The sequence below is a fragment of the Rhinatrema bivittatum genome, chromosome 3 (assembly GCF_901001135.1).
Source record: "Rhinatrema bivittatum chromosome 3, aRhiBiv1.1, whole genome shotgun sequence".
NCBI classification, from domain to species: Eukaryota; Metazoa; Chordata; class Amphibia; order Gymnophiona; family Rhinatrematidae; genus Rhinatrema; species Rhinatrema bivittatum.
The window spans coordinates 274,498,414-274,516,736 of record NC_042617.1 but is presented as its reverse complement, the minus strand read 5'-3'; the positions used below and the strand labels follow the sequence as shown (position 1 = coordinate 274,516,736).

General features: G+C 47.9%; 1 protein-coding gene across 2 annotated transcripts in view; it reads right to left on the bottom strand.

Moving 5' to 3' along the window:
• SPATS2 (spermatogenesis associated serine rich 2) overlaps positions 1-18,323 on the bottom strand; it is a 114,546-nt gene that overhangs the window by 22,039 nt on the left and 74,184 nt on the right. For both annotated transcript variants that reach the window (XM_029594678.1, XM_029594679.1), the window contains 4 exons: positions 5,526-5,584; positions 4,713-4,822; positions 4,356-4,458; positions 2,488-2,714 (listed from right to left, as the gene is read on the bottom strand). In XM_029594678.1, the coding sequence (XP_029450538.1) occupies positions 2,488-2,714; positions 4,356-4,458; positions 4,713-4,822; positions 5,526-5,584 (499 nt within the window). The remainder of the gene's footprint in view (positions 1-2,487; positions 2,715-4,355; positions 4,459-4,712; positions 4,823-5,525; positions 5,585-18,323) is intronic.

The following is an 18,323-nucleotide window of genomic DNA, read 5'->3' as shown; positions in this document are numbered from 1 at the left end:
GTTTCGATGGGCGACTCAGTGCCAGCGTATCTGATGGCAAGGGTTCATTCGGCAGGGCACCGATGAGCATGTCTAGGTTGCTGGTTCCGGAGCCGGTATGGGGGCCGGTGCTGGTGGTGACTGGAAGCCCCAAAGGGCAGTCAGCACTACCTGTTGGACTAGTTTGTCCAACTCCTCCCTGAAGGCTGGTGTGGATAACACTGCGCCTGGGGTAGGAAGCAGGCTAGGCGTTACTGGAGCATCCACAGGGATTTGTGGAGGCTCAGTACCCAGCACCGATGTCGGTGGGGAACGCCTTGGGGTCCCGGGTCTAGAGGATGGGGGCTCCTCTCCTCGGGCCCTCTTCGCAGGCGGCTTGATGGAAGTTGATGCCACTGTGGTGTCTGTGCCGGCACCGAGCGGGGACGCATGTCTGTGCTGGTGACGATGTTTCCCTTGGTGCTTGGTCCGGTCCTTCTACAAGCACCAAGGATGATGACGCCGATGTTTTAGAGGGGGGTCGGTGATGGACGGTCACCAGCTCCCCGATGTTCCTGGTGCGGCGTTTCAGATGTCGATGGACCTCCTCTGGCCGGTGCAACTTGAACTGGAGTCGATGGGGCAGAACGTTTTGGCCCGAACAGATGCTCCATCTTGTCCAGTCGAGTGCGCCGGCCTTTGGGGTCATTTGTGCACAACTGGGGCACCGACAGACGTCATGGAGGAGCCCAAGCACAAAACACATACATTGTGCGGGTCCATTATGGACATGATCCTCGGACACTCAGGGCACTTTCTAAAACCGATCGCCATGTCAAAAAAAATGGCAGGCAAGCGGTGACCGTTGGGCACCGAAAGGAATGCCGCTAGGAACAAACCCGCAATTGCAGGAAAGGCACTTACCGCGTGTCGGAGGGAACGGAGCGCGATGGGGGACCCCGGTTAAAGAAAAATGTGAGAAATTTCTCACAGAGCTCCTAAAACATGAGTCAACCTTGCTGCGCGGAAAAAAAAAGAGACTGAAGGGGGACCCCATGTGGCCATAGGGTTAGTGGCACGTTGGGCATGCTCAGTGTGCCAGTCAAAGTTCTAGAAATTTTGATAAAAGTATTCCGTGATAGGGCTCATCTGATGATGTCACCCATATGTGAGGACTACCATCCTGCTTGCCCTGGGAGAAATGCTGTGCCTGACTGAGTAATGAAAATATTACAGAGAGCACAATGGACAGAGCCAAGTACAAGTGCCTTAAATGTCAAAGCTCTGCAACTGAGCATAATCTGATGTGTGTAGCCATCTGATAGGAGGCTCTGGGGGCTCCGCAGGAAGTCTCACCTGGTTTTAAGTCTGCATATTGCTGTAGATAAATAAAAATTCCCAAGCACATTATATCTGAACGAGTAGTAAAAGCCCATCCGAGGACAGGGACATACTGTGAAATGTAGGAAATGCATAACTGAGATGTGTGGTAGTAGAATCACGCCCCTTATTCCATCTCCCCTTTTCCTTATTGCCCACTTCCAAAACCCCTTTTGATCACCTCACTCTCTTCCTTCTCCTCCCCACAAACCTTTCACACACTCTGGTTCCCCTTCCCTCACCCACAACCCCAATTCCCCCTAAAAACCTCTCACTCATCCAAGTTTACGCCTCCCTCCCAAACCCCTCGCTCAACCTAGTTAACTATCCCTCCCCTCCACAAACTCCTCAGTCACCTGATTCACTCCTGTCCCCTACCCCATGAACCCCCTTTCACTTGCTCTGGTTCACTTCCACCCCCATCCCCAGTTCACTCAATCCCTCCTTTCCCCGATCAGTCCCAGCAGGGTTGGAGGGAGGATGTGCCAGATGAACTGCAAAGCTGTCATCCTTCTCCTCCTTTTCTTGTTTGGCCGACAGAAGCTGGTGAGCGGGTCCAAGGGGAGGTGAAAGGGCAGACTGTGCTGTTCACTGCCACCAATATTTCTCTTCTGGGTTGGGCTCAAGTTCCATACAGAGAGAGTGGCAGAGCTGGCGAGTGTAGGGAGAGAGGGAGGGGTAGGAAATTTGCATAGCAATGATGCAGGCACAGTGCCACATTCCTCTTTATTATAGTTAGATTAGCTTGTCAACTACATATCAAGAATCCCAATCTATAGCAAAAAATAAAGCTGAAAGGACCTGGCCTAAGGTATCTTCATGCGCCCAAGCACTTTGCTTCCTACCGGTCTGGGGAAAGGGTGGGATTATTGGTCTGGTGCAGGAAGGCATATGAAATACCTACAGTACCTGAATGTAATCTACTTTGAAGTACCTGAAAACTGAAATATAAATCAAATAAATAAATATTACTGATCTGAAAGCAAGGCTTGGATTGCTGTGAGTGAGAGATAGGGGTATCCCCAACCGCCCGGTGCTGTACACTATCAATCCGAGAATCTGATTCCGACAACTGCCTGCATGAAAGGGGCTTAGTACTGATCTGACCATTTGGCTCAGATAGCCGATTATGTATGAGTAGGGGATTACCGGTCTGAGAGTCTGGCTTGGACGGTTGCTGGTGTGGGAGGAGGTGGAGGTGGTGGTGGTGGTGTTGAAGGTGGTGGCAGTGGCGGCAATGGCTATGGGTTTCTTGCTAGCTGCTGAAAGGCTGGCAGCAGAGGCACAGTCTGGCCTGGAGCTTGTACATGTTTCACTGGAGCTGGTCGTAGAGCTGCAGCGTGACCGGGTGGAGTAACTGTTCTTCGGATGAGAAACTGCAGAAGGAAAGGAAACCAACACAGCATATTACCCAGCATGTTAGTAGCAGCATCATGTAATGGGGATGTTTTTCCATTGGCAGGGATTGGGGCCCTTGTCAGGACAGGAGGGAGAATAAATGGAGAAAAGTACAGAAAAGTCACTGAGGAAAACCTGCTGTTCTCTGCAAGAAAGCTCAAACAGGGTCAGAAGTCCATCTTTCAGCATGACAATCAAAGCACAGAACCAAAGCTGAACTTGGGTGGCTAAAGAATAAAAAAGTAAATGTCCTGGAATGGCCCAGACAAAGCCCTGACCTTAATCCAATACACAATCTGTGGCATAACTGTCCATCAACGCTCCCGAAGGAACCTGAACAGTTCTGTAAAGAAGAATGGTCTAATACTGACAAATGTAGGTATGCAATGCTGGCAGAGGCTATACCCCAACAGACCCGCAGCTATAACTGCTGCCAAAGTTGCTTCCACCAAATATCGATGGGGTGGGTAGGGCAGACTTATCCGGCTGATGCCTTTCAGTTGTTTGTGGTTATATGCTTTGCTCCCTTATAAAACTATTTTTCCCTGAAAGCAGTAGAGTATGGTGTGTTGAGGAGTGGGGAAAAACTGACAGACGCACATGAAGTGATAACATGGGCAGGACAATTTCCAAAGCTTTTACCCATTCTAATCAGCCGTCTGAAAATTCCCCTCCCTCAATGGGCATACTTTTAACTACTCTGAGAACAGGCAGTCCTGGGTGGGGTGGGGTGGTTTAGGTTGCAGGAGATTGCATTTTCAGTTCTATGCCTGTTATTTTTCATGCAGACAGTACATCCATTAAAAGCAGGTGGCTAATGTCTGCTGGTACTTTGTACCTGTAGCAAGTTTCAAAGTGAAGTGCACATGCATTTTTACTTGGAAAGCAGATGCAAAGTACCCACAGACTTTGTCCCAATGTGGACACTTTGAAACTTGCTCCCTTCACAAGGTTCTTCTAAAACTAGTACAAAAGCCCATTCAAAATGACAGGGTACATTGCTGCTATTGGCTCCCTCCACCAACATAACCATGCCTCCCCCCCCAATCAGAACCCCCCATCTCATGAGTGATTAAAATATATCTCACCCCCTTCTTCAACCCAGGGGCAAGCCAAGGCCTTCAGAGGCTCAAAGGCTCCTGCCCTGCCAGTTGCGACATTCGAAGTCTACTCTGATAACCCAGTGTGTGCATGTGTTGGAGGGAACACCCAACACGCTAACTGCAATTAACACGTGCTAACTGCCCTCCACCACATGTTCACACCAGATGCTGGGACAAACACAGAGACACAACAGGTACGAACTGCAGAGATAGCTCTCTCTTTTATATGTATAGGGATGAGCATGATGGAAAGAGCGTGAGAAACAAACAACTGAGAAGGAGGACAAGAGAATGAGAGGGAGAGAGCAAGCGAGCTTATGAGTGGGAACAGCAAGTGTGGCAGTGATCCATGATGCACAAGTTAACATCTCAGCCTTTCAGTTCTGGATATACTACTTCAACCAATGTACAGGTCACTAGTGAAACAGCAGGAGGTGCTGCAAGGCAGGACTGAGGTGCATGAGCATTCCTGTGCACAGACACACACAATCTTCTGCTCAGCTTTCTGTCTCTCACCTTGTCCAAAAGAGTCAATGTTCTTCTTCAGCACCTCCGTGTCTCCTGTGAAGCGAGCAGCCCGCCCCAGCTCTTCATCGTACTTCCGCTCACTCACAAAGTGCTGCATGTGGCAGGGAAAAAGAATCAGATGCAAAAGGAACACTGGGGTGAGACAACAAGGTGACTGTAGACAGTGTCAACATTTCTCTCTCCAGGTTGGGAAGAAGCAAAAGAAATGGACCCAAACATCCAACGCTTTAAGGGCAGGAAACAGCTTCTCTTGCCAAAGGTGCTGCGGGTCATGACCTCTGCATACAAAGCACCTACACAGTGGGGACAGTGGTGGGAGGCAAAAGCAACAGGAAGCTGGGTTACCTTGATGTCAGCTCGCAACTCTGAGAGTTGTTCATCTGACATTCTCACAGCCACATCTGTCATCCGCTTCAGTTCTTCTGCCTTCTTCTGGCGGCTGTCCAGGATCTCCACTAAAAGACAGAGAGGGGCAGAAGCCTGCATCAGTGCTATTAGCAAAGCACAAAGGTCTTCTTTTGGAAAATGAAGGTACTACATTCATGTCATTGAGGTGTTTCCAGGGAAAGTAAAGTAAAAAAAAAGATACACCAGGTGCAGATTGGCTGCCTCTGTTCAGCCTCAGGAGCATTTCTCCCTTGCTCTGCCACTGCCCCCTGGCTAAATTCCATGTCTAATGGTAACACAGAATAGCAAATGCAAAGTATAACCCTGCCCTCTGATACACAGGAAGGCATAAAGCTACCCCCCCCCCCCCAACCACACACACATTCTAATCCTTTCATCTTTCCCATTTGCAGATAATGACGAACTTTAAACCTGTCATCTCTGCTCTGAGCTGGCTATGACTAGGAGCATATACTGGGAGAGTCAGGGCAAGTTGAGAGACTCGCCTGACGAGAACAGCTGTCTCTGCCTCTAGAGACTGAGGGCTTACACCAACCTCTGCACACAGGGGTGGGGGCTATAGCCCTGGTGTTCTAATTAAGTGCTATAACCCACATCCCATTTTTGTGCTTACAATAATAATGCTGCAATATGACTGAGAGATACCTGTATTCTAAGTGGCTGTTTAGGTTCTACAAGTGGATAATCACTACTACATTTAAACAGAAACATTTTTACAGACATGTTAAAAAAAGAAGACAATATACTTACTGGCTTCCAGTTTCACTTTGTCCATCTCAGCCAGTAATGCCACTTCCCGGTCCATGAGACTGGAACAAATGTAAGAACGGGATCTGAGTTCCCAGTACCGCAGCCACACACAGATATGCACGTGTTCAACATTGCAGCCAGACAGGCACTCTCCAATCAAATACTGCAGCCACACACAGAAACACACATGCCCAACATCACAGCCAGACACAGACACGCCCAACATTGCAATTAAAAGATACACATGTGCACCCAACACCCAGACACACACACCAAGACACATACATGCCGAACACCGAGTCATGTACACAACACTGCCTTTACGAAAACATGCCACATTTGTGTTAGACATGCACCAAGATACATGCATGTCTAACACTACATCTGCACAATCGAGAATGCTAAGAGTCAAAAACAAGAGATTGGGGGAACCTAGCAGACAGTAAAGACTTCTGCAATACCGGTTAGCTGGCAACCCTTCCCCCATCACATATAGCAAGATTTTCGTCCTAGATAGCACCATGCTTTTAAATATACAAACACAGAAAAGCTAACCAATAGGCTGATGTAATAAGGTGCACTATGCAGGGGTGCACGTTAATGTACATTTGTATGCACAAAAGGAATTTTATGCACAAAAAATGTGCACCTAAAAATATGAGTTCAGAGAGCACTTGCATGCAAATCCAAAGCTAATGAAGGCATTACTAATCAATACAGGTATAAACATTAAAGCCCTGAAAGTTTAATACACTATTTTTTAATGCTTAAAATTTAAATCCTGGGGCAGAGGTGGAGTAAAGTAAGGGAAAATTTGGTTCTTACCTAGGGGCCGATACAGTAAAAGTCGCGGGAGAGCGCCCACTCTCCTGAGCACGCGATTTAGTATTGGCCCGCATGCAAATGAGGGCCCGCGGTAAAAAGAGGCGCTAGAGACACTAGCGCGTCCCTAGCGCCTTTTTTTGGCAGGAGCGGCGGTTGTCAGCGAGTTTGACAGCCAACACTCAATTTTACCCGCTGACAGCCACGGGTTCGGAAACTGGATGCCGGCAAAATTGAGCATCCGGTTTTCAACCTGCGAGCTGCAGGCCAATTTAACATTTTTTATTTAATTATTTTTAACTTTTGGGACCTCCGACTTAATATCGCCATTATAATAAGTCAGGGGGTGTACAGAAAAGCAGATTTTACTGCTTTTCTGTGCACTTTCCTGGTGCCAGCAGAAATTAACGCCTACCTTTGGGTAGGTGCTAATTTCTGAAAGTAAAATGTGCGGCTTGGCTGCACATTTTACTGGAGAGAACCTTGGTTCTCTCCAGAACTTAAACTGATGAAGCAAAACCTCAGACACAAGGAAGGCTCTTGGCGGAAGAACCCCAACACCACAACACTATCAGACTACAAACGCACCATGCATCTCTATAAGAGCTCTCTTTTACAGGCAAAAAAAGATTATTATGCCAGCAGAATTCATGATATACAATACAACGCCAGGGCCCTGTTTTCCTATGTAACTCAACTCACTAAACCTTCTGCTCCTACCATTCCGGACGATCAGGCTCTATCCAAAGCAAATGAACTAGCACTCTTCTTTCAGGATAAAATTGCAAACACTCTAGCGCTTCTCCCTACCAACACAACCCCACCAGCCCCAAACTTCACCACTACATTTTCCTCCAGAGCCTCCCTAGACTCCTTCGAACCCACCACCCCACTGGAGATTGAATCGACACTCAAGAAATTGAAACCATCCAGCCACCCGATGGACCACATCCCGACTAAACTTCTGCTCCTCATCCCTGACACTATATCCAGATCACTGGCCGACATCATCAACTGTTCCCTAGCCCAAGGAATATACCCGGATGATCTAAAAACAGCATCCCTTAAACCCCTCTTGAAGAAACCGAACCTGGACACAAAAGAACTCTCCAACTTCCGACCCATATCCAACCTCCCTTTTCTTGCGAAACTCACAGAGAAAGTGGTGAACACACAGCTTTCAGACTTCCTTGAGGAACACAAAATCCTATACCCTTCCCAGTATGGCTTCTGTAAGTCATCCAGTACGGAAACCCTCCTCCTCTCTCTGTCAGACCACATCCTCTTGGGACTAGATAAAGGGCATTCATTCCTACTTGTCCTCTTAGACATCTCCGCGGCATTCGACACCGTGAACCATAACATCCTTCTAAATCGCCTCTTGGACATCGGATTATCTGGATACACCCTCAGATGGTTCAGCTCCTTCCTCAATAACAGAAGCTTTAAGGTCACAATCAATAATAAGGAATCCCCTAATTTCAAATCTACTCTAGGCGTTCCCCAAGGCTCTTCCCTATCCCCTACCCTCTTCAATATCTACCTACTGCCCCTTTGCCAGCTGCTCACAAACCTAAACCTAATTCACTACCTATACGCAGACGACGTTCAGATCTTGATCCCTATAAAAGAATCCCGTCCAAAAACGCTTCAGGCAGAAGACCCCAATGCTGACCAGCCCTGTTCCTGACTTCAGTCTGCTCCTGCCCTGGGGGTCGTTCTTCGTCAGCACCAAGTGCCCTGACAGTTTCAAAATGAAAGCAAGCATGGACTTTCTTTTTGAAAATTGGTACAAAGACCTTGCAGACTCTGTACTTGCCCCAATGTCAAAGTATTTGAAAGTTATCACCTTACTGTTAAGAACATAAGAACATAAGAAAATGCCATACTGGGTCAGACCAAGGGTCCATCAAGCCCAGCATCCTGTTTCCAACAGTGGCCAATCCAGGCCATAAGAACCTGCAAGTACCCAAAAACTAAGTCTATTCCATGTAACCATTGCTATGGGCGAGACAACGTGGTCCGGAGGGAGCGCTTAAGTTTCGGAGCCCCCTTCCCCTCTGAGGACTGAGCCTGGGCTACCAACTTGTCCAACAATGGACCCGTGCGCAAGTGAGAGATCCCCTCAGCATTCCTCCTAGCGGACTTCCTGGCCTTAAAGGCCTCATGCAGGAGCAAAATGAATTCCGAAGAAAATGAGGAGGAGGAGTCTGAAGCCCCCTCCGGGCTCTCCTCACTCGCAGCAGCCGTATCTTTAATTAAATTGCTCCCCATCAGAGGTCACATGCTGCAGTGAAAGACGATCAGACGTGATATGGATCCCTATCCTGAGATCCACGGAGTGGGCCGGCCTCACCTCAGGAGGAGTTGCCACCAGTGTCCCGGGGAGCGCACCGGCCACGATAAGTTGGGGACCAGGACTGAAACCTCGCAGAGGCTTGCCTGTAGCCCGAGTTCTGAGCTCTACTCTGGTGAAAACACCTCTGGCCCCGAAAACGCAGGTGGGCAGAGGAGAACCCCCTCTGGCCCCTCTGTCTGTCCTCTGGCAGCTTGTGGACTTTATTCTCGCCCAAGTTCTAGATAAGCTGTTCCAGATCCTCCCCAAACAGGAGCCCACCCTTAAAAGGAAGAGCCCCCAACTGCGACTTAGAGGAGACATCCGCAGACCAATTCCTCAGCCATAACAGACGTTGCGCTGAAACAGAGGAGACCATAGTACGCGAGGACGTACGGAGGTGGTCATAGAGGGCATCCGATCCATACGTGCCCACCGCCTCCAACCGCTCAACCTGTTTCGCCTCTGCCGGCTCGAGATCCTTGGCACTCTGCAGCTGTTGTACCCATCGCAAGCTCGCCCGGAGCATGTAGCTACTGCACACTGCGGCCCGAATGCCCAGTGCCAAGACCTCAAAAATCCTCTTGAGGTTTACCTTCTAATTTGCAGTCCTGCAAATCCTTCAGGGCCATTGCTCCCGCTACTGGAATAGTCATCCTTTTCGTAACCGCGGAGACTGAAGCGTCAACCTTAGGGCTGCGCAACAGTTCCAGGGCATCCTCGGGCAAGGGATACAATTTGTTCATAGCCCGGCTAAACTTGAGACCCATCTCAGGGGAATTCCACTCCCAGAGGATCATCTGCCGGAGCATGTCATGTAGTGGGAAAGTTTGAGCAGGACCGCGCAATCCCGCTAAAATGGGGTCCACTGTGCCCGAACTTGGAACCGCCGGAGGGTCCACGATCCCTAACTCGGCCAAGACGTGGAGAATTAAGGGCACCAATTCATCCTTTTGGAATAACCAGACCAACTTTGGGTTGTTGCCCTCCACCGGAGGGGCCTGGTCTGCCATGGTCTGGGTCATCCAAGGGAGGGAGGGGAGCCACAGGCCCTTCCCCTTGATCCGAATCATCAGAGACGGGTTTAACTGGGTGAAGGCCGTGTCCCTGGGGCCTTCACCAGACGAATCCTCATCGCCATCGGCGACTCATCCCTCCCTAGGAGCCTTGCACGGTGGGGCGGTAGGCTCCTGAAAAAGAATCCCCCCGCATTAGCCAAAAAGGCTTGGTGCATGAAAACAATGAATTGAGGGGAAAACATCGGGGGGCTTTGCCGAAGTACCCTCTAAAGGGTCAGAATCCGCATCAGGAGGGCCCCCACAGGGCTCAGTTCAGCCGGGGAGAGGGCTGGAGGATGATCCTCTCCCCCCAGCGCTCTGGCCTCTGCGGCGCAAAAAGCACCTAAAATGGCTGCCATTCCCGCGCTGACCGAGAACCGGTCCTCTGGAGCCTCAGGGACAGCGAGCAGTCTCCCGGCACTGCGGTCACACCGGAACTCTCCTCCCCTCCAGAAAGGCACCGGCTGCAAGTCCCCAAAAAACCACGGCTAAGCTGATCGCCGCAGTGATCACATCGGCCAGTTCGCGGCATGGCTGAGGGGAAAAAGAAAAGGCCATGTGGGAGCTGTCGGTCGGCCCAATAACAAAAATCACCTTGAGCTGTAGCAGGGATTCCCCTGCCTTGCCTGCTGTCACGGAGAAGAAAACAGGGAACTCCCCTTGCCTATGCCCTTTATTTTTATTTTTTTTTTTAAATTGTAACAAACTTTAAGAAGCAACACAGACAAGACAGACAAAAGTACTTCCCTGAAGACAGTGGACACTGGCATTTCCAGGTTAAAGCATATGCTCTAACCCGTTAAATTATTCGTATCATGTTATATTTATTCTACCTGCCTCTATCTTCCTTCCAGCTTGTCCTTAAGCCTCCAAGTTTTCCATTCCTTGTTGATTGTAACTTTGACTTATTCCTTTTCCTTTGTTATCTATTATTTACCAGAATTGTTACCTCAGTTTACCCTGTGTTAAAATGTAAACCGATCCGATATGGTTATCTACTATGAAGGTCGGTATAAAAAACTGTTAAATAAATAAATAAATAAATAATAGAACCAGGGGGGAAAGAAGCCAGACCACCAGCTATCCCCCGCCAAGCGACCACACGAGAAAGCCTAGGGTTTCCAGCCCCTGCTCGTACGCAAGTGCCTGCAACCAGAAGGGATGGTCCCATCAGGACCTCACCAACCCCCTGGGAGACTCCACAGATTTCTGTCCCTAACTCTTCTTTTTCTTTTGCTTGGATCAGAACCGCAGGTTTTGCACCACCTCCATCTGCTGGAGTCAGAGAAATACTGAGGAGCAGCATGTGTCTCACCAGGTTAAGAGAGGGCGCTCTCAAAGTTTTTCCTCTGTCTTCATCTGCTGGAAGGGAGGCAAAACCCAGCAGTCTGAACTGATCCAGGTACGTACAGGGAAATGGCAAGATTTGCCCAGCGAAGTGGAGAAGCAGGAGGTAACAGTAACAGACAGTTGCACATGCAGCGAGCACTGCACATGGTGACTATTGTGCTACTGTAAATGCTTATCCCAAAGAGCCTATCTTACAACAGACAGTTGCACATACAACAATTTTGTGCACAGTGGTGACAACCATGCTAATACATGCCTGCCCCAAAGAGAGCCATTAAATTTATACCTGTCTAGTGTGCCTTTTCAGTTGTTTTATAACACAAATCATGTTTTATGCACATACTTTGTTCTCTATGGATAAAACATGATATAGGTTTGCTAACACATTTGGGTGTACACATTGTTGCAGTGGTGCCCTTTTTTTTTTTTTTTTTTTTTAACTACCACAGTACTGCATTGGGAGTAAATTTATTTTTATTTCATGCATAAATAAAACAAGTGCTGAATTTCAGTGCACATTTTATTACATCAGCCTACAAAAGATGGCAGCAAAGTCTGCTCTGGATCTTGTCTCTCTCACACATCTGTCCCATCCCATCTTTTTCTCAGTCACACACCTAGATCTTCTCCCCTATCTCGAGCCGTACACACAGCTGACTCCTCCTCCTTTCTCAAATATAAACTGGACCCTTACCTATTTTCTTACATGTACACAGCTGCCCCCTGCCAATCAGATACTCACACATGCTCCCTTGCCTCCAACAAATACACAACTGCCCTCATTCCCCTTTCACAAACACACCTGTCCACCCCCTCATATACGCATAAGTGCACATCTGTCTCCCCATCTCATACACATGCACACAGTGGCTCCTTCCCCTCTGTCTCCCCCCCCCCCCCACACACAGCGGCCCCTTGCCCTCTGTCTCCCCCACACACACACACAGCGGCCCCATGCCCTCTGTCTCCCCCCCACACACGCACAGCGGCCCCTTCCCCCTGTCTCTCTCACACACACACAGCTGCCCCTTCCCCCTCTGTCTCTCTCACACACACACACACACACACACACAGCTGCCCCTTCCCCTCTGTCTCACACATACAGCTGCTCCCTTCCCCTTTGCCTCACACACACAGCTGCTCCCTTCCCCTTTGCCTCACACACACAGCTGCTCCCTTCCCCTTTGCCTGACACACACAGCTGCTCCCTTCCCCTTTGCCTCACACACACACACAACTGCCCCACTCCCCTCTATCTCGCACACACACACACACAGCAGCTCCCTTATCCTGTCTCACACACACAGCTGCCTCCTTCCCCTCTGTCTCCCCCCCCCCACACAGCTGCCCCTTCCCGTCTCTCTCTCTCTCTCACACACACACAGCTGCCCCTTCCCCTGTCTCACACACACAGCTGCTCCCTTCCCCTGTCTCACACACACAGCTGCTCCCTTCCCCTGTCTCACACACACAGCTGCCCCCTTCCCTCTTTCTTGTAAATATTTAAATAGGAGTAAAATCCTTGGGTGATTGTGAATGAAGGCTCATGAACCATGTTCCAACAGAGCAGGAAGAAAATAGAGAAAGCAGAACTACCATGCCTAAAAAACCCAAAACTCCTCCCCTCTCAGAAACACATCAGATCCAATCTCCTTGCCCTTTCAGCCTTTGCATGTTTAACACAGAAATAAGAGCTTCCCCCTTTTCCAGGCTGTATCGCATACCTGACCTTTGTAGGTCACTGCACAGGTATGATATAGCAGGTTATCAGGTCCAGCAGATAAGATATGCAAGGAGGGCACTGATATCTCTTATCATAATCAAGAAACTTGAAACACACTGGCCTGGCGACTGTCCCAGAATAAGATCCTTCCCTCTTCTCCTCAGCCCCTGCCTTACACAGCTGGTGCCAGTTGCTCCACATCTGTCAGGGCCTTCATTTCTCAAACTCTGAACTGCTGGGGGCAGCCAAGAGTGTTACAGATTACCTCCCACTACCTGGACCTGATAGGTCCATGCAGGTTTGAGGTTACAAATGATATATCTCACAAACATTGCATATTTCTTGGAAAGTAATCTGCGACAGTGCCACTGCGACGGTGGAAATCAAGAGCCTGAATAAGTCACTGCCCTGACACAGGAAGGCACCTGGTGCTTTAGAAAGGGGTCACCAATGGGGATAGTGTGTCTAATGTCTGGACAGGTGCCCACCTGAGCACCAGTGATCATCAGACAGTATGGTCTGATATTGCAAATAAGATACAGAGCAGTCACATGAAGACCAGAGTTTTGAATTTAAAAAATACAGACTTTTACAAAATGTACTTGGAGGAACAACTAGAGGACTGGGAGAAATGGATGAGATAGAACAACAGAGAGCTAAATTAAAAGAATCAATTACAAAGGTAAGACATCTATGTGTTAGAAAAGTAAACAAAAGTAAGAGGAAAAAAAAACCAATTTTGTTTGCAAACAATAAAAGCAAAAAGAACAGGAAGTATAAAGGATTCCAAAAAGAGAAACACAGTGAAGAATACCTAGTGAAACTGAGGGAGATGACGAAAGAAATCAGGAAAGCAAAAGGTCAAACAGGGAACAAAGGATTGCCAAAGAGGTAAAGAGAGGTGACAAAACATTTTTCTGATATATCAAAGAAAGAAAGAAGGCCCAAAGTGGTATAATGAAATTGAAAAGTGACAAGGAGCAAGGCAGACAAAGAAATGGCAGAAATATTAAACAAATACTTCTGTTCTGTGTTTACTAAAAACTACCCTGGAGAAGGATCTTTGCTGATTGACAAGACCGTAGATTGGAATGGGGTAAACAACTCCTTTTATAGAAGACAATGTATGGGAAAAACTAGAAAAAATAAAAGTGGAGAAGGCCATGGGGTTGGATGAGGTACATCCCAGGATACTAAGGGAGCTCAGAGATGTCCTGGTGGGTCCACTGAAAGACTTGTTCAATAGATCCCTGGAAATGGGAGTGGAGCTGTGAGACTGGAGAAGAGCAGTTGTGGTCCTGCTTCACAAGAGTGGTAGCAGAGAGGAGGCTGGAAACTACAGGCCAGTTAGCCTCACCTCAGCCAGAAGAATGCTGGGCTGCATAGAGAGGAATAACCAGTAAGAAAAAGAAGATGATAATGCCCTTGGTGAGACCTCACCTGGAGTACTATATTCACTTCTGGAGCCCGTATCTTAAAAAGGATAGAGACAAGATGGTGGTGGCACAGAGAAGGGCGACCAAAATGGTGTGGGGTCAGTATCGGAAGATTTATGAGGAGAGGCTGAAGGATCTAAATATGCATACCAGGAAAAGAAGAGGTGCAGGGGAGATATGATACAGACCTTCAGATACCTGAAAGGTGGTAATGATGCATGAACTATAAAACTTTTCTGTTGGAAAGAATTCAAACTAGGGATCACAAAATGAAACTCTAGGGGGACAACTCAGAACCAACACCACAAAATATTTCTTCATGGAGAGGGTGGTGGATGCCTGGAATGCCCTTCTGACCTATTAGTAAAAATGTGTAACCTATCATTAAAATCATCCATTGTACCTGAAGACTGGAGGGTGGCCAATATAACCCCAATATTTAAAAAGGGCTCCAGAGGCGAACTGGGAAACTACAGACCGGTTAGCCTGACGTCAGTGCCAGGTAAAATAGTGGAAAGTGTTTTAAAGATCAAAATCACAGAACATATAGAAAGACATGGTTTAATGGAACAAAGTCAGCATGGCTTTACCCAGGGCAAGTCTTGCCTCACAAATCTGCTTCACTTTTTTAAAGGAGTTAATAAACATGTGGATAAAGGTGAACCGGTAGATGTAGTATATTCGGATTTTCAGAAGGCGTTTGACAAAGTTCCTCATGAGAGGCTTCTAGAAAAAGCAAAAACTCATGGGATAGGTGGCGATGTTCTTTCGTGGATTACAAACTGGCTAAAAGACAGGAAACAGAGAGTAGGATTAAATGGACAATTTTCTCAGTGGAAGGGAGTGGACAGTGGAGTGCCTCAGGAATCTGTATTGGGACCCTTACTTTTCAATATATTTATAAATGTTCTGGAAAGAAATACGAGTGAGGTAATCAAATTTGCAGATTATACAAAATTGTTCAGAGTAGTTAAATGACAAGCAGATTGTGATAAATTGCAGGAAGACCTTCTGAGACTGGAAAATTGGGCAACCAAATGGCAGATGAAATTTAATGTGGATAAGTGCAAGGTGATGCATATAGGGAAAAATAACCCATGCTAAAGTTACACAATGTTAGGTTCCATATTAGGAGCTACCACCCAAGAAAGATCTAGGTGTCATAGTGGATAATACTTTGAAATCGTCTGTTCAGTGTGCTGCAGCAGTCAAAAAAGCAAACAGAATGTTGGGAATTATTGGAAGGGAATGGTTAATAAAACTGAAAATGTCATAATGCCTCTGTATTGCTCCATGGTGAGACCACACCTTGAATACTGTATACAATTCTGGTCGCTGCATCTCAAAAAAGATATAGTTGCGATGGAGAAGGTACAGAGAAGGGCAACCAAAATGATAAAGGGGATGGAACAGCTCCCCTATGAGGAAAGGCTAGAGGTTAGGATTTTTCAGCTTGGAGAAGAGACTGCTGAGGGGGGATATGATAGAGGTGTTTAAAATCATGAGAGGTCTAAAATGGGTTAATGTGAATCAGTTATTTACTTTTTCAGATAATAGAAAGACTAGGGGGCACTCTTTGAAGTTAGCATGTGGCACATTTAAAACTAATCGGAGAAAGTTCTTTTTCACTCAACATACGATTAAGCTCTGGAATTTGTTGCCAGAGGATGTGGTTAGTGCAGTTAGCATAGCTGTGTTTAAAAAAGGATTGGATAAGTTCTTGGAGGAGAAGTCCATTACCTGCTATTAAGTTGACTTAAAATATAGTCACTACTATTACTAGCAACAGTAGCATGGAATAGACTTAGTTTTTGGGTACTTGCCAGGTTATTATGGCCTGGATTGGCCACTGTTGGAAACAGGATGCTGGGCTTGATGGACCCATGGTCTGACCCAGTATGGCATGTTCTTATGTTCTTAGATGGTGAAGACGAAAACAGTCAAAAAGGCATGTGTTAAACACTGTGGGGTAGATTTTATAAATCTGCGCCCACGTGTACTTTTGTTCGCTCACCAGCCGCAAACAATAGTATGCGGGATTTTAATAGATACGCGCGTAGCTGCGTGTATCCATTAAAATCCAGGGTTGGCGCGTGCATGGCTGCCGAAATCGGAGCGGCCTCGGAGGGAACTTTCCTTCCGCCTCCCCCCACCTTCCCCTCCCCTCCCTAACCCACCCCCCCCCCCCCCGAGCCCTATCTAAACCCCCCCAACTCTTGTTGTACATGTTACGCCTGCCCGAAGCAGGCGTAACTTGCGCATGCTGGGCTGGCCGCCGCCGTGCGATTCCCAGGCCTGGGAGCAGTTTCGGAGGCCTCGGCCACGCCCCTGAAACACCCCAGGGCCGGAACCACGCCTGCGGCCCTGACCCCAAATGATGCGCCGCCCTGACACGCCCCCGACATGCCCCCCCCCCCCTCCAGGAAAGCCCCAGGACGTACGCGCGTCCCGAGGCTTGTGCGCGCCACCGAGCCTACTCAACATAAGCTCGGTGCGCGCAGGGGTTACTTCGGCCAGGTTTTCAGGGGGTACGCGCGTATCTTACGCTCATACCCCTTTGAAAATCTGGCTTTGTGGATCCCTAAAGGCTAAAGGATAGAAATGAAGAAAAGGGTGCATGGGGGTAACTTACTGGTACAGCAGTTACTACCCTTAACCAATAAGCCATGATACTTTTGATGCAACTACAACATTGCTCTCCACTTCAACAGCAGGGGGAAAAGGGCAGTTGCATTCAGACAACAAACGAGGGCCCTGACTTATGGTCTGGGGAATTGGAAAGCATACCACCCTTAACAGAAGACAAGGGATTGCTACCCTTAACTAATAAGCCTTGATGCTTTTGATGCAACTACTACATCATTCTCCGCTTTGATGGTGGTAGGGGGATGTGGAAGAGGAATTGGATTCAGATGACAACATGGGCCCTGACTTTTACAGTCTGGGGTACTGATACACAGATATAAGTCCAAGATATAAGGCCAAGTCCATAAGCAAAACATGTCAGCACTGTCTGAATTTTCAAGAAGGCTCATCACCTAGTAAAAATGTTGCTAGCAGTATATTTTTAATGGGTTATCATAAGGCTTGTGAATAACTGTATGACGTAGCAGTTGCTACCCTCAAGAGACATGGGGGTAACCTGCACGGTGTGGCTAATACTACTATAAGAAGCTTGCTGGGCAGACTGGATAGACCGTTTGGTCCTTTTCTGTCGTCATTATATGTTACTATATATATATAAGTTTTCTTTGAAATAGCTCTTAAGGGAAAGGGAGCTTGCTGTGTTTGGAGAGTGAGCAGGTAAACATCCTATTGGCTCAGCTGCTAGGGAAGCTAGCCTGGCCCTGGATACATTGCTGATAAATCCGGTAGAGAGAGCAGAATCCTCCCTCTTGGCATTTATTGAAGGAGGTTTCTCTTTGGCTGCTTGCCAGAGCAGCTGTAGAGAGTCACTCCCTCCCTTGCCATGCGGAACTGCATTTCCTGCTTCGGGTTGGCTCTGTACGTCAGAGTCCTTCACTGAGCACAGCTCCACTGCTGCACCCCAAGTTTCCAATTTTATAGCGTGACAGCCAGGGATTTACAAGATATAATTAAGCCTAAGAGCAGGAGATTACTGCTACATGTCTACAAGATAAAGACAGCAATATAGAGACAGACAGCCAGGTACAGAGGAAGGACACAGAAAGAAACGCTGGAACAAAGGAGGGAGAGGAAGTCAGAAGGGAGAAAGAAATAGCTGGTTTGATCCTGAGTCAGGTCTTCTACCCAGGCCGGCTGGGGACACTACAAATGCAATACTAGGGGCAGAGGTGGGGAGGTGGTCATGGTAATAGTTTTAAGGGTGACACCTAGTGGCCAGATTCAGGGCCCATGACTGTAGGGTTCTGAAAGCCTGATATAATTTTTTGGCAGAATCTTTCCATCATAATAAGGTCTGGCCCCTCCAAATTGCTCTTGCCTTTCCCTATCCCTTATGGCTTTAACCCCTTCCCCATACTTGATCCCTCCTCCCCCTCAGGTCAATTCCCCAGTTTACTTGCTACCCCCCCTCCCCCCTCCGGGTTGACT